The following is a 24,762-nucleotide window of genomic DNA, read 5'->3' on the forward strand; positions in this document are numbered from 1 at the left end:
AAACATACGTGAGAGAGTGGGAAACAAGACACTTCCTGTTTGCAACTACTGTACCATGGGAAGTTTAGAGGATTTGAATGAGAAAGAACCTTTGACCCCAACTGTCTAGGGAACCAAAACATTTTCAACTGTGACCCTACTGTCTTAGTTCCTTAGCTGCTCTGATAGAACTACTCAAAAGAATTTAAAAAGAGAGAGAGAGAAATTAGGCTAGGTGCAGTGGCTCACACTTGTAATTCCAGTTACTTGAGAGGCAGAAATGAGGATCAACGTTTGAAGCCAGTCTTGGCTAAAAGTGAGCAAGCCCTCATTTCAATAAATGATCTGGGCAAGGTGGCAAATATTTGTCATCCCAGCTATGTGGGAGGCAGTAGGTAGGAGGATTATGGATTGAGGCCAGTTCTGGACAAAAACTGTGAGCCCCTTTCTGAAAAATAACTACGGCAGAAAGGGCTGGAGGTATGGCTCAAGTGGTAAAGCATCTGACTAGCAAATGTGAGGCTCTGAGTTCAAACCCTAGTACCTCCAGAGAGAGAGAGAGAGAGAAAGAGCTAAAGATATATATGTAATTAAAGAGTTTTGAGTATGCTTGCCAACATTCAAATAAACAAAGGCTATTCCTCATACTAAAATAAATTTCTTGAATTTTAAATAATCTCAAGTCATCCCACCTACTAAATATAATAAATACAATATCCAGGCACTTCTAACCTAGACCTAGACTATCTTTCTAATCTTATTCCCTGGGAAGACTCATTTTCAAAGGCTACTGCTTTCTAGACAAATTATTTTTGCTTCCTCTACATTTTCAACACGTTTCGGCCTGGATCATATCTACTCCACCCTGTCTAAAATGTCCCACTCATCTCTAATAGCTGAGATTTGTAATTTACTCAGTCATTAATCAAAGAAGTACTAACTAGATAATGTGTTCTGTACATTATGACAATTTCTGGGGAAAAATATAATCAACAAGAGATTATTCCAATTTACACATTTATTTCAAATATCATCTCCCTGCTAAAGCCTGAATCTCTTCTCTCATGAAGCCAGATCCACTCAGAACTTTCAAAACACCTTTCTACCTACACTTATTTTGTGGGTGCATGGCATAACTCAATTATTTTGAGGCTGAATGGCTTCAATGAGAAAAAGGGCATATTGTAAGCATCATTATATGTCTTACAAGGGTCTGCTACAACACAGATGTTCTATGGATATCTATGCAATTTTTAAATTACCTTAGTTGTAAACAGTGCCCTTTTTGTAATTTCACTGTCTTCAATTTGTATATTTTCTATTCTTCAAAGAGAAATCTCTACACTCAGACAAACACAGTTTAAAATCTGGCTCTCCCAACTCATTACCTGACACTGGACAATTTCCTTCATCTTGCCTCATCTTAGTGTCCTCATTTATAAAATGAAGGTAATAATGGTTCTATTTCACAAGGTTGTAGTGATGATTCAGTGTGCTAGTTTATGTAAGATGCTATGAATACTGCCCGTTATTGAGCAAGTACTTAATAAATGCTAGCTAATACTTTTATTATTATCCAAACAGTATTTCTCAACTTCTTATAGAAGAATCTTCTAAATTTATAAAACATTCTGTAGGGCTGGAGGCATGGCTTAAGCAGTAGGTACCTGCCTTGCAAGCACAAAGCACTGAATTCAAACCCCATTACCACCAAAAAAAAAAAGTAATGCATTCCATGCACTACCCATACTCAATATTCACAAATTCTATGTTTGCAAATCTGCCTAACTGCTAAAATTTATTTGCAACCCCAAAGTCAACAATGATTGTGCTTTCAGAATCATTTTCAGATGTGCAGAGTAGAATAAAGTTTGAATTACTGGACACCTGTTTTCAGCTGTGGTCAAACAAGGTAACTACACTGCCTTGTTTCCAGAGAGAACCAGAGGATGCAGCCGGTAGAGGGCAGTGTAGTCAGTATAAGAAGCTCTGACCCTGGACCAATTGGACAGGTTTTGAATTGCAACTCCTGCAACCTGTTAGTGGGAAAGCTTGCAGTAGATGACTTCTGAATTTTGAAAATTTCTTTTGAAAAACAAGAAAAGTAGACCCTACCAGGATATTCTTCTTAGGATTTGAATTTATAATCCATAATCCCACCCACACAGGAGCACTTATTTGCTAAGTAAGTTTCCAATAACTAGAACATAACCTATGTGAGTAAAGAGAATCAAATCATTCAGTTTTTCTAACTGAAATCCATAAAATTTCATTTTGTTCAGGAAATACTTTCAGAATTTTAAGAATCATGGCTAAAATAAGTGGAAATACTTTTAGATTGCAAAAAAAAAAAAAGGCAGAAATTCTACTTATAAATTTAGATTCTCCTGAGAATTCACTTTAACACATTGATCACATTGAAGGAACACAATGAATAGTACTGCATTAACTGAGATTTCTAATTGCTTTAGAAATAAATTATTTTACATACTCAAGGAGTTTATCTTAATTATGAAATTTTATATTATGTGCATAAAACATAAAATAACACAATACAAAAAATACATTCATTAATTTTTTCCCTCAGTCCTGGGGTTTGAACTCAGGGCCTCACACTTGCTAAGCGGACGCTCTGACACTTGAGCCACTCCATTAGCTCTGTTCATTTGTGCTGGGTATTTTTGAGAGAAGGTCTCAGGAACTATTTGCCTAGGTTGGCCTTAAACCATGATCCTCCTGATTTCTGCCTCCTAAGTAGGTAGGATTACAGGTGTGAGCCACCAGCACCTGGCCCATAAAAAACTTTAAATTACAAAGCTGCTACAAGCTGGCTGACTTTCTCTTCAAATAAACATACCATTTCATATACTTTAATTTTCTCTTGCAAAAAACTAATTTGCATTTTGAAGTCTTCCTTCTTTTTGTGATAATCTTCTAACAGATGGTCTTGTTCTTCCAGCTGTTGTTGATGAGTGAGGATCTGTTGTTTGGCTTGTAGTAAATCTGCAGCTGTGCTACTATGAGTGCTGTTTCTCAGAGTTTCACTAGCCTGTAACTTAAAAATAGAAAGGAACCTCAAAATATCAAATTCTGGAATGATTATGTTAGAGAACAGAGTCATTCTTATCAGGCTGATTGAGATTTTTGTAGAATCTTTTAGGGCATCACTCAGTTCACACTAGTTCTCTGGGAATTCAGCTTACTTTATAGGCTTGAGATTTAAGCAACAGGCTGTCATGACTGACTAAGCCAAAAAAATTATCTCTCTCATGATAAAGAAGAGAAAGTAGGTCTAGTAAGGGAAACGGGACTGAGACAGACATTCAGTAAGAAGGAGGGACTGAAAAAGAGTACCCCCTGGATTCCCAGTGACTTTCTGGACCCTAGTTCCAATTTTCTTCGAAGGCCTGATTTTGTTTTTGCAAGTCAAGCCTTGTACTTTAAACTGTTCCCTTCGGCTTAAGCTATTTTGGATTGTTTTCTGTTACTTGCTATCAGAAACCCTGATTAATGCAATAAGATTCCTGTGGCTATAACTAAAAGTAAGGGAATATACTCAGTCTAGTTACCATTTTTAGAACCTAACTAAAATAAAACCATACCAGAGTTGGCAAAAGTTAATTTCTACAAAAATCTTAGTCAGCCTGGTAAGATTTTGTAGGATTTCAAAACAGAGATAGGGAAGAAGTACAAAGAAAGTAACAGCAGGAAACCTCTTAGTAAGTATGAGTTAAATTTTTGCTTAACATACAATACATATTCGCTAACTTTTCTAATATAATACAATAAGCAAATGGCTTTGCAACAAATTTAAATTTGTTCTAGAAAGTGAAAAAATTTAATTCATTACTAAAAAATCTAGTAAATCTTGTTCTACTAATACTTACATGCTGGAATTGAATCTGTAATTTTTGACTTTGTTCTGTCAACTCTAGAAATTCTCTCATTGTCTCATCCTTTTCTCTTCTTGCTTGTTGTAAATTAGCAGTAAGCTGTGTTATGATGCCATCTCTTTGTTTAATGGCAGCTTCAAATTCTTGTAACTAAAGGAAACCAGTAAAAAGATTAGGTGCTGGGCTTACTTTTTCAAAACAAAATTTATTATTGTTTTTCAAAAATATGAGACTCAAAACACATTGGTGGAATTCTTTCAATTTTTAAGCAACCTTCCATATTTGAAGGTAACTGGCTTCTCACAATTTGTTTCCACATCAATTTTTAAAAATTTTATCTGCCTAAGGAAAAAATACATTTGGCCCAGCTTTTCTATACATCTACTTCTAGAAGAACAAGTGCCTTTACATTTTAGGGTGCTCCAATCTGTTCCTAGACAATACTAATAGGTTTAATCCCAACTTATTTGTGAAAAGGCTGAAACCGAAGTATGTTCTCTGAAACCTTCCTCAATATTTGATTTCATCTTGATCTCCTAACTACCTGGTCTGGACAACAGATGTCCTTTAACTACAGAGAGCACAATCAAGGACTCACTGACATTCTTGATAGGTTTAAGTCATAATTTTTTTGCAGTTTTGCCATAAGTTAGAAAAACATCTGTCCTACGGATTTCTTTCTGGCTATCTTGCAATATTAAATAAAAGAAGTCCATAAGCTGGGCCCTGGTGCCTCACACCTGTAATCCTAACTACTCAGGAGGCAGAGATCAGGAGGACTGTGGTTCAAAGCCAGCCCAGGCAAATAATTCATAAGACCCTATCTTGAAAATACTCATCACAAAAAAGGGCTGGCAGAGTGGTTCAAGGTGAAGGCCCTGAGTTCAAGACCCAGTACTGCAAAAAAAAAAAAAAAAAAAAAGTCCAAATATTACCTGTTAGTGCAATCCTAGTCTCAAATGGGATGGTTTATATTATGTCCAAGCACAAAAATTATGAGATGACCATAAATTACCCTTTAAGACCCCATTTTAAAGAGTGTACATATATTATCATTCAAATTTCCTGTTTTTGTTTTTTGAGTAGGGAACCAAAAGCCATAGAAGTAAACGTACCTGCTGCAGTCCTTCAGTCCCACAGGTGGCCCTCATTTCTTCCAGTTCTCTGTTTAGCTCTTCAATCTCATGCTGTTTGCCAGCCAATTCATTTTCCATCATCTCTATGTGGGTCTGACTGTACTGTGCTCCTTGTTCAGAATAAGAATCATCAACGCCAAATTCTTCTTCCTAAATAAACCCAAGGTTTTTAATAATTCACTACTAGCAACTTTCCTCAGGGAGAAAGATTCAAATATTGAATTCCATAGCAAAGTCCACTTTAAAAACACCCTCGTCTCCTGGAAGTTTACTAGTATGACAACCTACTTTTGTTTATGTGATATATACTTTAAGAGCATAAACAGGACAGCAGCAAATTTTGTAACAATGGAGTGTTACAGATAAACATTTGTTTTGTTAAACATTAAAAGCACTGAAAAATCACAAACAGAAAGAAATACATGCAGAAAAAAGCTCTGTTAGTAAGCCAGATGGTTTAAAATAATACAAAACATTAGTACTGTGAGTTGTTTAAATACTGTACCCTTAATAAATTTGTAGGCTTTCCTGTTTTCATCACAAAACTGCAACCATTTACCTGTATAAAAACAATTTCCTGATACATTATGATCTTAAACTGAATTTAATTTATCTAACAATAACATTTCTATTACCTGTGTTTATTTGTCTTTTATGATTAGGGAAAATGTCTCATTGGTAAAAAAAGATATGCTGATTAAATTTAATTGTAGTATCCAAAAGACATCACAATCATTTAAAATGCCAATCACTTCTCAAACACCTGAGTGCTTACAATGCAAAACACACCATTCTATAGATTTTCATTTAAATTAAAGTTTTAACTAAGTGTATTTTCTATTCAGTCTTTAGAAGGATAACTATAAACCTCAAGTTACTAGATCCTTTTCAACAAAATCCTTCCTTAAAATCATTTAAATAATTGTTTTTTCATCAAGCCCTGTTCATTTTCAAGTAAAACCATTTGCTGATATAAATTTCTTGAAGGCTGATAGGCAAACCAACTGGAATGAAAGAGAGAGAAAAAAAGACACTCCCCAACTCCCACCTAAGAACTTTCCTTTGGGGCTAGCTAGTACTACTAATCTTTATTCCAACCAGATACATGTGGAGGGCTTGGGGATTTTTTAAAATACATCATCATCTGTGTTTATCACAGGTATTTTGTGGTAGGAGAAAGAAGAATAACAGAACTTATGTCTCCAGATTTTACCTCATGAGAAATTAATTTCAGGTCAGTTAATTCACATAATAATTCCCTCTTTCCCACTAACATTACGGAAAACAACTCCATCCTTGCATGTATCTTAATTAGTCACAATTCTATATAAACAGAATCTAAAATAATGAAGTTGTTACTGTAGAAATACACAGCTAGGATTAGGATTAGATCTGCATGAGCCATACTTTAAAAGGTGAAAATCCTGATCAAGAGTTTTTTCCAGTCAGGTGCCAGTGGCTCATGCCATAATCCTAGCTACTCTGGAGGCAGAGATCAGGAGGATCGCAGTTTGAAACTAGCCTGGGCAGAGTTTGCAAGACCCTATCTTGAAAAAACCCATCACAAAAAAGGGCTGATGTTAAAAAGGGGCTTAAGGTGTTAAAAAAAAAAGTTTTAATCAGAGTTTAATTATCTTAATTATTTTCCATTTATCCTAAGGGTAATTCTTGGAAGAAAAAAAAAAGCCAAAAGAAAACAAAATTTTTATAATAACACATTATAATAACTGGTGAAAATTATTAGAAGACAGGAGTGCTAACCCTATTAAGATTATTAATATAATTTATAACACTTAAGTTATATTTCATTTCAATTTCTTTTTCAACTGCTAAATTTTAATTACATTTCTTGATTCAGAGACAATGCATTCTGATTTTAGCAGATTAAAATTTTTACTTTAGAGTAACAGTGAAATAAAATGGGTGTTTACAAATATCTTCAAACATCACATTTAGCAAAGGACAGTCTTTAAATTATCTTATTATGTATTGTTGTCTACTTATAATAAATTGAATCTAATACCTTCCATCCAATGTTCAGTCTAATTCCTTAAAGAGGAACTAAATTAAAGATTTAGTTAAGCAAACTTTATACTGTCCCACAATGGGGTGACCAGGGTTGACCTTCAGGTGCTGTTAGGCCATCATGTAGCCCATTATAGAGCTGTCTCAAAGTGTCTGAGTCTTCATGATTCACTCCGTATTGGCTGCCAGACACAGATGATAGTCACAATGCAGCAAGGTGAAGACATAAGTGTGCTGGCAATAATTACCTTCTCAATCTTCTTATCCAACATTTCTTTCATGAGCTTGCAGAAGATCTCAAACTTCACCTTGCTCTCCTTTACTTTCTTCTCCTCATCTTTGGGTAGCTCTAGGCCTTTCTTGTAACTGAGTTCAAGCTCTTCCCATCAATTCCTTGAGTTGCTTCATGCAGTAGTTATCAAATAGGCTCATTAGTCACACATACTACCTCAAAGCCTTGATTCACAAAAGCAGAGTTGGCTGGCTGCAACTTGCTCTCACCATTAAGTAGCAGATGGATTTGTGTCTCCTCATGCAAGAGACATACTCTGACAAGCCAGGTGTAGTGGCTTACACCTAGTCATTCAGGAGGTAGAGATCAAGAGGATCACAGTTCAAGACCAGCCCAGACAAAAAGTTTGCAAGATTCCTTCTCAATCTCTATCAATGAAAGCTGGCTGTAGTAGCATGTGCCTGTCACCTCAGCTATATGGGAAACATAAATACGATCACAGTCTAGGCCAAGTGGGGTATAAATTCAAGATTCAACTCAAAAAATACTTACAGAAAAGACAGACAGACAGACAGACATACACACACAGAGAAGCCATCTCATTTCCAGACTGCAAAGCTCAGAAAGGTGTCTCCAGCTACTAGAATCCTCATGGATTTCCAAGTCTCAGATTCTTAGAGAATGCCTCACAGAATTTCAGAGTTCTCTTCATCTTCCACCAGCTCTGACAAGAGTTTAAGGCACTTCTTAACAATGTTTTTGTGAATGACTTTCAAGAGTTTGCTCTCCAGGAGCATTTCTCAGGTGATGTTTAGGGGCAGGCCCTCAGAGTCAACCAAACCATAAATAAAGGTAAGGTACTCTCAACTCAACACAGCTGTCCATGATGACCACATGAGGGGACAGAATTTGATGCTGTTGTTTTTACTCCTTGTTCACAAAGAGGTCAAAAGGAGCCTGTCAAGGGATGAACAACAATGCCCTGAATTCCAACTGTCCTTCTACAGAGAACTGCTTAACTGCCATGTGATCGTCCCAGTCATTAGTGAGGCTCTTGTAGAATTCTCCATAGCTTCCTGAGTGACACAGTCAGGGTTTTCGACCCAAATGGGCTTGGTCTTGTTCAATTCTTCCTGATCAAAATAATTTTCCTTAATCTTGGTTTTCTTTTTTTTCAATCCTTACTGCTGTCAGCCTCCTCATCTGAGTCTACATCTTCAATCCTGGGCTTCTCCCCATCATAATTCTCTTCCTGTACCTCATTATCACTGATTTCCTTCTCTCGTTCCTTCTCCAAATAAAGGGTAATGGGACAGCCTATGAACTATAAGTGCTCCTTCACCTCCTTTTTGACTTGCTTCTCTTCTATGTACTCTGTTTTTTGTTTGTTTTTGGTGGTACTGGCCAAAAATATATACATATATATGTAAATATTTATATATTATGTGTATATTTTTTGGTGGTACTAGGCTTTGAACTCAGGGCCTTGTGCTTGCTAGGCAGTTGCTCTACAACTCAAGCCATGTCCTCAGCCCTTTAGCTACTTTAGCTGTTTTTCAGAGAGGGTCTTGCTTATTGCCAGGTTAGCCTCAGGCCATGATCTTCCTACCTGTCTCCTGCATAGCTGGAATCAAGAGGCTCATGCCACAATACCCAGTTTATTTGTTGAGATAAGATTTTGCTAATTTTTGTCCTGGGCTAGCCTTAAACAGTGATCTTCCCAAACTCTTCCTCCCAAGTAGCTGGGATTACAGGCATGAGCCACTCACCTAGCCTCTGGTATTCTTTAAGGTGGAGGATCACCTAGCCAATTGGGCTCACTGTAACTGGCATATACAGTGAAGGATTCTCAACAGAAGACCCTCAAGCATACTATTCATCATCATTATGCTTTGTGATTACAACTACTTTCACTGCCACCAGAAAGGCAGAATAAAAGCCAACATCAAATTTCCTAGTCATGGAAATATCTGCACCAGCCTGAAGAGCCTCCACAAATGCTTTAGTACCATACTTGGCAATGTTTCCCAAATTATATGAGATCAGCCTTGGTCATATCAATGCCTGTATCCCACAAAGCCAGACTGCATTCCTGAGGGTTGATGAAGATGTCAATTTTCAGCTCTTTATCATTGTCTAACAGGAAGTGTGTGTTTGGCTCTCATTGCAAACCTTGTCCAAAGCATCAGAATTTTTAGAGGTCAACTCCAGAAGAAAATTCTCCTAGCTGAAATGGAAGGTACTGATGATAAGTGATGTAAGATGTTTTTGCCAGAACATCTCCTCCTTTGCATGGTATGCTTCTTCAGCCATTTTGAATGAAAGGCGCTGCAAGTACCAGAGAGCAGAGTGGACCAGGACTGTGTCTGATTCACATGTGGCACTCAGGCTGTGCAAGGGTGACTCAAACTGTATCTTTTTCAATCTTTTTTAAGATTGAAAAAAAAGATATTCAAGATTTTCCCAAACTCTAAGGCAGTGAATTAATATAGTTTTTGTGATCATCAAATAACAAACAGGTATCACAGGATATGTCTTTTTGTAAGACTATCTTTCTTGAAACTTGTTTGAAAAGCATACATATGTGTATATGTATATATTTATTCATGTATATAACCACATATATGTAACTACATTATGTCTACATATGAAATTATATATATTTCTTACTGTAAACAAGTATGATAGCTATTCTAAATTTTATCTGCAATGCTTATATAATGCTTTGAAATACGTATTTACTAGGTATCATAAAGATATAACTTCAATACATTTTTGGACCTTATAATAATCCCCATCAGCCTAATTTTAAAATTTGAGGCAAACAGTGTCTTACTATAACAAGAATTTCCAATATTACCACTTGTTGAAGTCTAACTTTTCGAATCAAGTTAATAGAATTAAATTATGCTCTGTATCCCAATGGAAGGAAATGACTATAAATGTTGACTAAATTTCATGGGTACATATAGTATGGTCTCACTTATAGCCAACTGGCATATAACAAAATTTCACTTTGGTATAAAGAAAAAATGAACTTTGTGGAGTTTGGGTGACTCAAAAATATAGGTAGTTCAGGTGCCAAAGCATCTGAAACTTCCAGTCAAGAAAGACAAAACAGTGTTTTCATAAATAAGTCTTAAAGTCACAAGAGCAGATTCTGAATGGCAAGTGTTGATTTTAAATCAAGATACTTCCCATAATGGCAACTTTACATAGCATAAATCAGATACCAATTTATCTATTTAAACTTGGTTAATAATTTTTCTGATCAGACTAAGTATATTCTCAGCTTTTAGACATCAAACTTCTAAATGTCAAAGTTTTTGTTCCTGTATATAAAGCTGTCATAAGTTAAATGAAGAACATAAAGGGTTTTGACGTTTACAATAAATTGAGACTTATGGAATGCATTAAGTTGCTGAAGCATTCAGAGTAAGGAATAGTTTTTCTATGTCCTCTAACTCTGGACCAAAGAAATGACAATTATATCTAAAAGAGTAAGATATCAAAATGATGTATATTTATTACCAATATAAAAGGAAGATATTTCCTAAAGAGGACAATGCCTATTTTATAGTTTATCACCTAAAATAATTATGAATGTCAAAAAACTTTCATATGGTTAACAAGAATTTGAGCATTTGTAAAAAGCTTTACTTAAAACAAAATATACTATATTATAAAATTTTTACTGTGCTAAATAATGATACCTTGTAATGGTCATATATTCTAGAAACCCAATATCAAGCATTTTCCCAGAAACTAAAACAGTACTTCTATCTAATATAGGACCATGCTATTCAACAAGTAAAAGTTCATCTAAAAATCTGAGAAAAAAGTCAGGCACCACTGGCTCACACCTATAATCCTAGCTACTTGGGAAGCTGAGAAAGGACTGATCACAGTTTGAGGCCCCCAGGCAAAGAGTTAGTGAGACTCCAACTCAAACAATAGCTGGGCATGGTGGTACATACTTGTCATTTCAAGGTAGGGAGGAGGCTGAGATTCAGAGGATAAGGGTTCCAAGCCAGCCCAGGCATAAAAGTTCTTGAGACCACATCTCAATGGAAAAAGGCTGGGTGTAGTGGTGTGTACCTATCATCTCAAGTTATAGTGGAAAGTGTAAAATATGAAGATTTCAGTCCAGGTTGGCCTCAGCAAAAAGTGAGACACTATCTGCAAAATAACCAGGACAACAAGGGTTGGCAGCAGGTGGTCAAATGTTTCCCTAGCAAGCGCAAAGCCCTGAGTTCAAACACCAGTGATGGGAAAAAAAAAAAAAAAAAGAGAAAGAACAGTAAAACATACTGTAGGTTTTCTAGCCATACAAAAGTAACTGTTATTTTTTTATTTTTATAAAAGTACAATAGAAGCATGTAAATTTATATGAAATAAAGTAGAAAAAATATAAAATATGATTTTGCTTATGACATTTGACATTATGTTAGTCTTACCTCTGAACTATAATCATCTGCTGTGGTTGAAATTTCACTTTCCGGCTAAAACAAAATAAAAAACCAGTTACAATTATGACTTTTTTTTAAACTGCTAAATATTGCTTATTCTGTTCCCCATTCCCAATCTAGTATGAGACTCACAGAGTTTCTCCCTTTTCATTAAACAAACGTTAATTGTCACTGTTGACTTTCTTATCGAAACCTATGGAAATGTTATTCAACATCTAAGATCAAGATCCAAGTTAGCCTTCTCCATGAAGTAGTAACTGATACCAGAAATAGAAATAAGCTTGTCTCTATTCTGAAATTCTACAACAATGGTTCTTAAGTAATGAGGACGTTATTTATATCAAACATGTACCATAGTCAATGGTAAGAGTATATTATGTATTACAAACTGGAATAGAAAATAAAATGGTTAACAAGATAGTTATTGCATTCAAAATGCTAAAACTATAGTGAAGAACCCAAATATTTGCTCTGCATCAAAGAAAGTATATCCTCAAACCAAATTATAAACAAGATTGCCACATTGTATTATTTTAAATGTCCAGTTAAAAAAATACAAGACACAAGAAAAAGAAAACTATGGCCTGTATGCAAGAAAAATGGTCTATAAACAGAAATTGTCCCTATGGAAATACGGATATTGAATTTACTAGACAAAGACTTAAAATTGGTTATTTTAAACACTGTTTATCAAATAACTAAACAAAATAACATCTAAAAAAACTATAAAGAAAATTATAAGAACTATGCCACACCAAACAGAAAGGAATTTTAAGAGAACCAAAGAGAAGTTCTGCAGTTGATAAGAAAAATAACAAATTGAAAACAATCACAAATGAAAAAGTCACTAAATAACTCAAGAGCAGATCTAAACAAGAAGAAAGAATAACCAAGCTTCAAATTATGTCAATTGAAATTATTCAGTATGAAGACTAGGAAAAAGATCACACGTAAAGCCATTAAGATAAAAAATTTTTTAAATGTTTGAAATTATTTCTTTTCTAATATCTTTTTTCAGTACTAAAAGTTTTTGTGTTATTGTCACCTCAATAGATACAGAAAAAGCATTTAACAAAATTCAACACTGCTCCATGACAAAAATACTCAATGTGGGCTGAGGGTGTAGTTCAGTGGTAGAGTACTTGCTTAGCATGCCCAAGACTCTGGATTTCATCCCTAGCACAGCAAAAAATTAAAATAGAAAGATAGATACATAACAAACTCTATGAATCAGGAAGAAAGGAAGTTCCCCAATCTGGTAAAGGGCACCTACAAAAAACTCAATGTATATATTCTACACTATTCTGTAAGTTAATAGAATACTCGAGGTAAAAAACTGATGTCTGCTCTCACCACTTTTTTCAAAATTAACAACTTTGTGTATCAAAGATACTATAAGGAAAGTAAGTGCTAAAAGCATGGCTCAAGTGGAGGAACACTTGCAGAGCAAGTGGGAGGCCCTGGATTCAATCCCTAGTTCCCGAAACAAACAAACAAAACACTATAGAGTAAGATTATATATCTAAGAATACAGCTGCTCTTCATTACTCAGATCCTGTAGTTTTGAATTCACCTCCTCAATAAAATTTATTTGTAACCCCCAAATCAATAGTCACAGCACTTACATGGTCATTTGCGGACATGAGCAGAACAGTGAAAAATTGAATCACTTAAGACAGGGATTCCTAAATGACACAGAACAGGCAACACTTCGCCTTCTTGTTTCAACTTTCATAATGTAAACTATTGTTCAGGATCTATGTAGTGGCATATTTTTCACATTTTTATGCATTTTATTGATTATTTCACTGTGAAAAATGACCCCAAGTGTAATGTTGAAGTGTTATCTAGTGCTTCTAAGAGGAGGAAAGTTGTGATGTGCCTTATGGAGAAAATGTGTGTTAGATAAGCACGGTTTAGGCACAAGTCATACTGTTTATGTGTGTTTCTGATTCAAGGTCTCCAACTTATATATATATATATGGACAATTCAGTACATACGTATTATTGATTCATTAACCACAGTTCACTGTTACTGAATCAACAACATATACTAATAAAGGGTCTTGAAACAGAAACATACATAAAACAAGATTATTTATCAATTGACAAATTGACTAGTGGCTCACAGGAACCTAAATCTAATTTTTCCTAGGAACAATGGTTCAGTAGTCACTAATTCAGCATTAATAGCAACTTTATAGAATTCAGCTATGGAAGATGACAGGAATTGCCTGTATTTGAATGAATAATTATTACATACCAAATATAGTTACATTTCCAGGGTTCCATCCCTCCACACGTGTGCGCATGCGCGCACGTGTGTGTTTGACGCAAAGTTTCCCTGTGCATCTTAGACTGGCTTCAAACTAGTGAGCCTCATGCCTAACCTTCCCAAAGTGCTGGGATTAAAGGCATGCACTACCACACCCAGCTCTCCAGCCTTCTTTTTACACTGTATTCTTATTCTTTTGAGAGGACTCTCTCATTCTTATCATGAACAGTATATCTCTATTACTGCTACCTGACTCTTGAATAAAGCTCAAATTACTGTCTATCACAATGTTGCTGTTTCCACATAAATATGCCATAGCATAATCATCTTCCCTGTCCAATACTCATCTTCCTAAGCAACTCACTCTTCTCTGGCCTGATCTCGGTTAATGGCTCAACCATCTCAATGCACTCTTAACTTCCCTTCATCTGCCCCAGAAAGTTACATCATTAAGCAGAGTAGGGGTTATTGGTAGAATTAACATTCACTGAGCACCTAGTATGGGTCATGGGCCAGGTGCCATCTCCAGATCTTCACCATTGCCACCACCCTATTCCATCACTTTGTGATCCATTTAAAACCAAACTACCTATGGTTTCCAGTTCATAGAACAGTCTTTGCAAATGCTGTTTCTTCTGCACAGAGAGTACTTTCCCCACTTTTTCCCTCTAGCTAACTTCAACCCATACTTAATACTCAGTTCTATTGCCCTTTCCAAGAAATCTTCCCAAATAACATACATAAGGGACTTGGGCATTCCCTATGGTCTACGGAGTACCATGTGCATTGTTGCTAGCATAGCTCTGCTGCACATATTTACATCAGCCTTCCCCAGTAAACTCACTTTACTAAAGGGCATAGACTGTCACACTGATCTTTGTATTGCTGGTAATACAAACGATTGCTTTGTAATCCTTGGTGTACTACAGTTACTCAATAAATGTTTATTGAATGAAACTCACAATAGCACTCTCAGAGGTTACTAAATACTTCAGTTCTAGTTGTTTAGTCACTAGATTACTGAAATTTACAAAAATCATGATTAAATTGCATGGGCTACCAATGACTGTTTTCATTGCAACTACTGTCTATTTAGAACTATATGATTTAGAACTGACTGCATGACTTAACTGGTAAAGCACCTACCTAGCAAGCGCAAAGCCTGAGTTAAAACCCTAGTACTACCAAAACAAAACAAAGCAAACCTAGAACTATCTGGTTTAAACACCTGGATAAATACTTACTTCAACAGAGAAGACCTGGTCATGCTTGATCATTTCTTCACTGTGCAGAGTTCTCGCTACTGCAGGATCAGGAGTCACGGGTGATTCTACCCCCTGAGAACTATTTACGTACATCTCATTGCTCTGATCAATACACAAGCCATGCATGTCATGTTTACAGCTTGAGGTTTTTCTTTTTTTTTTCTGCTTCTTGGGAGGATTCTGCCCATCAGATTGAGCTTTTCTTAGTCGAAACTGGGCAAGCTACAGAAACAAAGAAAAGTGCCATTATCATCAAAGAATTTTTCTTTATTGCCATTAAGAATAAAGTAGCTTTGGGGTCACTTTCTTTAAAAGACCAAGCTATCACTAAAGAAAAATACTGACAAAATAAATAACTACTGGACTGTAAAGAAACTAGGTATTTCTGAATGAGAAGTAAAAATTAAAATGTAATTTGTGAAATTAGCTAAGGTAGGTGGAATAAGAGGAAACAGGTGCTCAAATTCATTGTGTGGTAAGGTAAGAGTATAATCTCTGGATTTAAGATTATTGACACTCATACACAAGGAGTTCCAAGTACATTTACTTTGTGAAATTTCTAGGATTTCTATTTTATATTAAAAACAATTACTTTATGCTAAAAGATTTAGCTCAAAAAATGGTCACTGAGGCTTAATTATAAAGGAAAAAAGTTTAAAATAACTGAAATTTTATAACTACTGTGTACCAGCCCTTAATCATTTGCATGTCATCAAGACTTCTGCCATATCCTAGTGCCACTTATGTGCCATTACTTAATATGTTCTAACTAGTGTACCTTTCTTATTTAAATTTACTTTTAAAAGGAGACTTTTAATCCTTGTTAGAAATTAAAAGTCAGTCTCACTTGTGATTTTATTTTTAAAAAGAAATAAAAATGAAAAAAAATGACAAATCCATTATTAAAATTTAGAAGTTGTTGAAGGCTATAAAAGAAATGGGCAAGTGCTAAAAGTGTTGTGGGGATAAAAGAGCATCAAATATGGCCATCATAAGCAGGAAGAAAACAGGAAAAAGTAAAAATTTTCTTACAGTACTATTCAGTGCTTTTTTTTTTTTTTAACACTGAACCAGAATATACATAAAACACCTCATCATCATCTAAAATCACAAGTATGGCTGGGTGCAGTGGCTCATTTCTATAATCCCAGCTACTCAGGAGGTAGAGATTGGGAGGATCAAGGTTCTAAGCCAGCCATGGCAAAACGTTAGGGAGACCCCATGTCATCAAATAAGCTGGGCATGGTGGCACATGCCTGCAGTCCTAGCTATGAAGGGAGTCCATAGGTAGGAGAACTGCCATCTAAAGCCAGTCCCAGGCAAAAATGCTAGACCATACCCAAAAAATAACTAAAGCAAAAAGGGCCTGAAGCATGGCTCAGGTGGTACAGCACCTGCCTAGCAAGTAAGTGTAAAGCCCTGAGTCCAAACCCCAATACTGCTAAAAAATAAAATGAGAAGGACACAATACACACTTTAAGCAACACTGGATAACTACAGTGAATCCATATTAAAATATTAATGCAAACCATTAGTTCTAATAAATTCGTGACACACTAATAGGTATGAAATAGTACTGCAGTATAATTACTTTTCTATGAAAGGAAGACTATGTACACCTCTTCTTAATAAAGACAAGGAAGGCATCACACAAATGGCCTTCAACAATTATATCTAGCTTGAATTTTAATAATGTATTCACGGGCATAGAATGTACCCATAACAACTTTGGTGTATGTTTGGAGTTGAGATTACAGGTGATTTTCCTTTTGCTAATTTGAATTTCCTTTTTTATGCAGTAAATGTTCTGATTTTTACATGAAACAACTACAAATGACCAAGTCCCAAATTTAATTTGAGCCCTTTAATCACTCTGAGAAAAGCAAAAGAAGACCAGGTGCAAGTTCCTCTGTGCCTTAAATAGAGGGAATATACAATTAGAATAACTATTAATTAGACCAATTACAAAAATGGCTTTATTATGCAATATTAAAGCATTCTTGGTATTGATGTCAATGCTATTAACTATTAAAATATGTGACAAAAATATATTTTCTATAAATAACATAGTATTCTTACCCTCAATCTGCTGTAGTCAAAGAAAAATATATAGATATGCTTGTCTTATTTACTAAATAAAGATATTTAATTCATAAATCAAAAATAGCAACCAGGCACCAGTGGCTCACACCTGTAATCCTAGCTACTCAGGAGGCAGAGATCAGGAGGACAGTGGTTCGAAGCCAGCATAGGCAAATACTTTGTGAGACCCTATCTCAAAAATACCAACACAAAAAAAGGGCTCAAAGAGTGGCTCAAGGTGTAGGCCCTGAGTTCAAGCCCCAGTACCACACACAAACAAAAAAATAGCTAATGACAGCCAGGCATGGTGGCACACACATGTAATCCCAGCACTTGAGAGGCCGACGCAGGAGGACCCAGAGTTTGAGGCCATCACAGGCTACATATACTCTGTCTCAAATGAAAAAAGAAAGAAGGAAGGAAAGCAGGTAGGCAGGAAAATGAAAATGAAAAAAGAAATGAGAAACAGCAGCTAGTCACTAGCATTATAAAACATAAAAACTTTTCACATTTAATTTTATTCTAGTTGTTTATCAACTACCCATTATTTCAACTCGTGTCTGCTTAAGGAATGGGTGCAAGACCAGTTGCCTCTATCTGTCTTTATTTGAACATTATTAAGATGTTGTAAACTAAAATACTATTAAATATATGATCTATAAACAGAATCAGAAGTCCAGGCACATCATTTAAAAAGGGAAGATCCCTCAAAGAGAATGTAATGCCAAAATATATTAATAACATTCTTAATATGTTTATACTCAATTTCAGAAACTTCTTGAAATACTGTGTTGTCTGCATTAGAATACATTTAGACAGCAGAATATATTAGTGTAAAGATGAAATTTTTGCTTAAAATTACAATTCTGTTAAGTTATATAGTTTATATATGATATCTATTCAGATGTGCATGTATGTAACAAAGGAGAAAAAATAAAACCTTGAATTATAAAAAGTTTGACTTAAAAAAAAAAACCTCTGAGGTAACACTATTCATTACTATATGAACCCAAATGAAAAAAGACAGCAGACAGACATGGAATAAAAAGTAGAATGCATCTACTTTAGTATTTAGAATGAATCACCTTCTCAGGACATAAAATTATAAATACATTGTTTTAGGGGCTGGCAGAGTGGCTCAAGTGATAGAGTGCCTGCCTGGCAAGCATGAGGTCCTGAGTTCAAACCCCAGTACTACCAACAAAACAAAACAAAGACATTGTTTTAGGCCTATAATGCTAACATATGGAAGCCATATTATTTTTTTCAGAACAATTAACCAGAAGGTAAGCTCCATGGTAAGCTTACTTCTATATATTCAAAGCCTCGAATCATGCTCAATAAATATATTTTGAATTAAACAGGGGAAAATTATCTTTTACAGAAAAGTTACCACTATGTAAATAGTCTTTTCTGGGGGGAGGTTTTTTTGTTGGGTTTTTTTCCCTCTGGTACTGGGATTTGAACTCGGGACCTATACCTTGAGCCACTCCACCAGCCCTTTTTTGTGATGGGTATTTTTGAGATAGGGTCTTGCAAAGTATTTGCCTGAGCTGGCTTTGAACTGTTGTCCTCCTGATCTCTGCCTCCTGAATAGCTAGGATTACAGGTATGAGCCACTAGTGCCTGGCTAAGCCATAGTTTTAAGCACTGCTTCACAGAACCTGAGAACTAAGATGATATGACACATACTTAATTCTACTTTTTAAAGGTTCTATGACTTAAGGATTAAAAAATAGTAACTTTCTAGTTATTTATTAAACGAATGAAAACAAAAATAATCCTCACTATAATCTCTCTCTTCTACCAAGAAAAAAAATCAAAACAACTTAAATTCTCAGAAAAATAATATACACAACAGCTTTCTGGCAAGAGTCCTGTTTGAAAAAATGAGAGAAGGAACAAGATCACATCACGTATTTAATTTCTTATACTTATTTTTATTTTAAATTTTAAAAAAAGGTATGCTAGCAGATAAGCAAAAAACACTACTCAATTAGGTAACCATCTGATACTGAAATGATGCACTTTACTGAGAAAACATTTATTCTAAAACATGCCAAAAATTCAGACTACAGCCATCTGTGTTTGTCATTTGGAAGCCAATTATAAAAATGTTAACATATGTAATCACAGAAATAGTTGCAAGATTTACTGGAAAGATATTGTATCCATATACACTTGTCTTTCAAAACTGGTTCAAATCAAGCAAATGTCTTACTCTATGGGGAACATGAATAAATGACTAAATATAAATAACAAATCTATTCCTAAACTTAAGATTTGTAACTTTATAAATGATCATTCTCAATAAAATAATGAATTTTCAAAATGCCATAAAAACATGCCAAATTTTTATGTCACTTCAAACAAAAACTAGTGCTAATGTGCTTAGGTTAATGTGCATGTTCACTGAGTGTTTACTATGTGCCAGGCTCTCTGCTAGACACGAGTCAAAATATATGGTCCTAAAAGTAGTACCTTTTTGTATATGCCAACCTGTCACTTCACTGAACTGTGAGAAATAAATAGCAAAGGTCTGAGTAAGATTTGTTAAACTCGATAGTCCTGGATGTATGTAAGAGGTGTTATAGGAACCTCCCTTGTCCTGATTTTCTCAAAGAAGAGATGCAATTGTACAGTTTTGCATCTGTGAAGGCTATAACTTGGCATGTTAGGGAATAAATATGTAGTTTATTTATTCAACATTTATTGTCTGCTTATCATGTGTCCAGGTATGCTAAGGCTACGGTAGGATACACAGTGATGAATGAAACAGATTTTTAAAAACAAACAAAAAAACCCCCTCTGTTCTCATGAATTGTAATTCAGAAGGAAAAACAAAATTAAACAAATAAAATACAGATATATGTAATTTCAAGTGACAAAAAGTGCTGTGAAGAAAAAGTACAGTATTATGAGAGCCTGCAACTGAAAGACTTAATTTGGATGGGGATATAAACAGGGTCAGAAAACACCTTATTGAGTCAAGAATGTGGGAGCTGAGATATAAAGATGAAAATGAATTACCTGCTCAAAATCATAATCAGTAAGTGGCAAGACAAAAGGAAAATATGACTCAAATCCAACTTCCCATTGTATCAATTTGCTTTCTGTGTATTCTTAGCTCTCTTTTCCTTCATTTGTCATTATACCTCACAATTCTAGACACTAACCTTAAAGGTATGAACAAATAAAGTCACCAAATTGACAAGTATCTTTTTATAAGGGAAAAAAACCAAAGATGACACCATCACACACACACACACACACACACACACACACACACACACACAAAGAGAATGTTACAAAATATGAAGTCTTTACAGTATTTTAAAAAGCTATGGAATGACTTTTCATGTTTTTCTATAGAAATTTTAATAAATCCTAATTAATTCTAATTATGTGACATGTCAGAACTTGCACTTGTCAGTGCTGTTTTAACCTTTTAAAATATTTCTTAATGAACAATAAACAAGAATGCTATATAAACTGTTACAACAAAACTTTAGTGATCTAAGTATGGAAACAAAAAGATTACAATTGACCTAAAGACCACTTGTACCTATACTGAAGCAGGGCAACTGAAAGCAAAGCAGACAAAAGCATGATTTTAAGGATGCTCTGAAGCATATTTTCCAACAATTACCAACAAGGTACAAACCAGGCACTGTAACCTCAAGCTACTTAAGAGGCTAACACAGGAGGATGACTTTGGTCCAAGACTTTGAGGCTAGCCTGGCTAACAGAAAGAGTCTGTTCAAAAAGCAAAAACAAACAAAACAAAATAAAGCCCTACTGGACAATAACAGTGCCAAATAGACTTACAGAAATCAAGAATGGAAAAGGCCATAAGACTACATTATTGAGCCACTGAATATATTTTTGTCCTGTAATCTCATGCAATGTAATGCTTTTTTGTTTTTTAAATAAAGGATTTGACCAGGTGCTGGTGGCTCACACCCATAATCCTAGCTACTCAGGAGGCAGAGATCAGTAGAATTTCAGTTTGAAGCCAACCCTGGGAAAACAGTCCATGAGACACTATCTCAAAAATACCCAACACAAAAAAGAGGGCTGGTGGAGTGGCTCAAGTGGTATACAGCGCCTGCCTAGCGAGCACTGAAACCCTGAGTTCAAACCCCAGTGCTGTTGAAAAAAAAAAATAAAAATGTTTGAACACTTTCATGTGTAAGAAGAAAATAAGCAGATTCTGCAGCTTCAGGAATCACGTTAATTTTGCATACTTTATTATTGCATTTCATTGCCTGGCATATAGTAGACGCAAGTATTTGTTGAATTTCAAGAAGATTTAGATTGCATATAATACAGTACTGGACTGTTATACATACAAAGACTAACAAACTGGCTATGTGACACTGGACAAGCTACTTAACCTCCACAGAGCTCAGTTTCTTCAACTGTACAACGATGACATACATTATGAAACACTGTAAACTGTTAGTTGAAAAAAACAAGAAACTACTGTTATTAAATTATCTCAAATGAAAAGAGATAAACAAGAAAAAAATGGAATTATGCAAATGATGTTTAGAACAAATCACTTTATTTTAGCTTCATGTTACTAATTATATGAAGTCTTACAGTTTCAGAAAAATAACTAGAAAGTAAGTTTTAGGAAGGCAGGGATATTTTCTTTTGAGCAAAATCAAATCTTATATACTCTTAGGCCTAGAACAATAGCTACACATAGGCTCTCAAATATTTGTTGAGTTAAAAAAAAACTGATTTTTATATAGCAAAGAGGTACCATTAAACAATAATTTTAGACATTATTTCTCAGAACTTGAGAATACTCATTTTCTTAAAACTAAGATGACATATTAGGTCCATGGTTACGTCACGGTATAAATATGCAATGTAATATTATGAGCTGTCAAAAATAATGTTTTCAAAAATTTAATGTGGGAAAATGTCCTCAAAATAAAAATGGGCAAAAAGAAGAAACTGCTGGGCGAAGTGATTCAATGACTGTAATCCCAGCTACTAAGGAGGTGGAGATCAGGAGGATCAAAGTTTGAGGCCAGCCCAGGCAAAAAGTTAGCTAGACCTCATCTCAACACACAAGTCACCCTTTTAATCCTAGCTACATGGAGGCATCATCATGTGTGAGGCAGGCCTGGGCAAAATGCATAAGCCCTATCTCAGTAACTTAAAGCAAAAAAGGGAAGAGGTGTAGCTCAAGTGGTAGAAGTGCTTGCCTAGCAAGCTGAAGGCCCTGAGTTCAAATCCTGAACTGCAAAAAAAAAAAGACACAAAAAACAAAAACCTGCGAGTATGCATTAAGTGAAGTTTAAAACATACATATGCATGGAAACAAACAATAAAAACAACAAATTATTTTGTTTTGAAACAGGATCCTGCTATGTGACTTAGGCTGGCCTAGAAGTCCCTATATAGCCCAGTTTGCCCTTGAATTTGCAATCCTCCTATCTCAGCCTCCTGAGTGCAGAGGTTACAAGCAGGCATCACCTCAACCTAGTAAACAAATTGTTTTAAATTGATTACTTGTGGATTATGAGACAATGGGTGATTGTTTTCTTCTTTGAAAGATCTTCTGTGCTTCCTCCCCCACAGATTTGTAAGGAATATTACTAATAAAAATTATCAGGGACCCATGTGTTAATATAACCATTTTTAAAAGGATAATAAAACTGCCTACCTACAAGAAGTTTCATCTCTGCTCAGAATTGGCAATGCTGTTCAGATGCCACCCACCTCTGCTTCATTTCACTGCCATCTCCATTATTAATGAACAGTGAGGAAAACAGCACTTCACCTTTCACCTCTAACCTTATCCAGTCTCCACGTAGTACGAAGTTTAATCTAAAAATAGAGGCGAAATGACAATTCATAGTTGTCATAAAGGAGACTTCCTAAACCAAAGTGTATCTGTAACAAGTAGACATATTCTCAGCAGCATAAATGCATGCCAGTTTATCATCTCAGGTTCACTTGTAAGCCTGGCTTATAGATGATTCCTTTTGATAAGCATAATTTTATATAGGAAACACTGACTAAAAAAATAAAAGAACTTCTGTATCTGGTCACTTCAGTGCCATGCTGATGGACACTGAGTGACACCCGTCAAAGATCATTTATGTGATGAAATCAGGAAGATAAGAAACACACAGTATAGATTTGCTTTTGACTTTACTCCCTCCTTCCACCTCATTCTAGACCACACTTACTAGTCCTTAAGGAGTAAGGGACCATGGGATCATGACCCCGAATACATTAGGCTGTGGCATGTGCAAACAAAAGTTAATAAGGCAGCAATATTTGAAATAGTAATAAAACTGGAAAGACTCAACTATTAATATGAGAATGAATTCTCAGGTAAATTCCTATAATGGAATACTAAGCAGGAGCAAATATACTCTGCCTGATATTTAACAAAAAGCAAATCGCTGAAGACGTCATACAATGTGTAATATGATACCATGAAGTTCTAAAACAGGAAAACTAATATGATTTGTGGTACTTAAAAGCAAGGTAATGATAAACAAATTCAGAATTGTAGCTATCTCAGTTGGTAAGAAGGGGTGGGATTAGATGGGGAAAGGTTTCAAATGTATTTGTACATGTGTATTTCTTAAGCTGATGATAGGTGTTCTTTCTTATAATTTGTCTTATGTGTACATTTGGTATATATTCTTTTGTGGGTGAAACATTTAAGTAGAATATGCAAAATTTCCTTCCTAGAGAACTAGCTAGTGCTCCCAGCCTTCTGCCATTCATGACATATTAGCCTCTCTTCCCACCTCATTTGATGAGAAAAGAGAGATGACTCTATTGGATTCTTCTCTTGAAATTAGGGAAAAAGGCAGCAAAGCTAAGAAATAACAGGGGAAACATATTACAGATTCTAAAATCAGTGTATGATGGTATATTCATATAAATCTTTATTCTGTTAAAAGACTTCTGAAGTACAATTTACAGATCACCCTACTAGACAACTTGCTAACTAAAGCTCTTCTCTTTATCCAATGTAGCCAATTTAATTTATGGCATTAAATCATCCCTATTTCTTCAGATGAACACCAAGTAAAGTAGCTTGCTTATAAGAAGTAATGAAGTATAATCACTCAGTGGTACAGAATCATGCAAAACTGTTCTCTAAGTGGCTCTTGAACTTTACTGCTCATTGAGGATTTTTTAAATACTAAGGCTTGGTTCCAACCCTAAATTTTCAGATTTTGGTATGGGGGTATGACCTAGACATCAAAACCTTAGGTTCCCAGGTACTTTTAACATATGGTTAAGAAAATGGGAGTAGAATTGCTTTCATTATTTATAGTTTATTTGCTCTTTTTTTTTTTTTTAGCAGACTGTGATTTGAAAATCTCAGGGCCTCATGCTTGCTATGGAGGCACCCTACCACT

At 35.2% G+C, this 24,762-nt stretch overlaps 1 protein-coding gene and 1 pseudogene across 7 annotated transcripts in view; both read right to left on the reverse strand.

Annotated features, from left to right (window-relative positions):
• Positions 1–24,762, reverse strand: part of Akap9 (A-kinase anchoring protein 9) — a 156,226-nt gene that overhangs the window by 120,206 nt on the left and 11,258 nt on the right. For 5 of the 7 annotated variants that reach the window (XM_074064766.1, XM_074064765.1, XM_074064764.1 and 2 more), the window contains exons 2-7: positions 15,254–15,496; positions 11,723–11,767; positions 5,514–5,567; positions 4,988–5,158; positions 3,867–4,022; positions 2,837–3,034 (exon numbers count right to left, since the gene is read on the reverse strand). In XM_074064766.1, coding sequence (XP_073920867.1) covers positions 2,837–3,034; positions 3,867–4,022; positions 4,988–5,158; positions 5,514–5,567; positions 11,723–11,767; positions 15,254–15,496 — 867 coding nt within the window. The remainder of the gene's footprint in view (positions 1–2,836; positions 3,035–3,866; positions 4,023–4,987; positions 5,159–5,513; positions 5,568–11,722; positions 11,768–15,253; positions 15,497–24,762) is intronic. The other 2 variants (XM_074064769.1, XM_074064763.1) reach the window with 1 other exon arrangement.
• Positions 5,574–11,712, reverse strand: LOC109696872 (heat shock protein HSP 90-beta-like; annotated as a pseudogene).

Source organism: Castor canadensis, chromosome 2 (genome assembly GCF_047511655.1).
Source record: "Castor canadensis chromosome 2, mCasCan1.hap1v2, whole genome shotgun sequence".
NCBI classification, from domain to species: domain Eukaryota; kingdom Metazoa; phylum Chordata; class Mammalia; order Rodentia; family Castoridae; genus Castor; species Castor canadensis.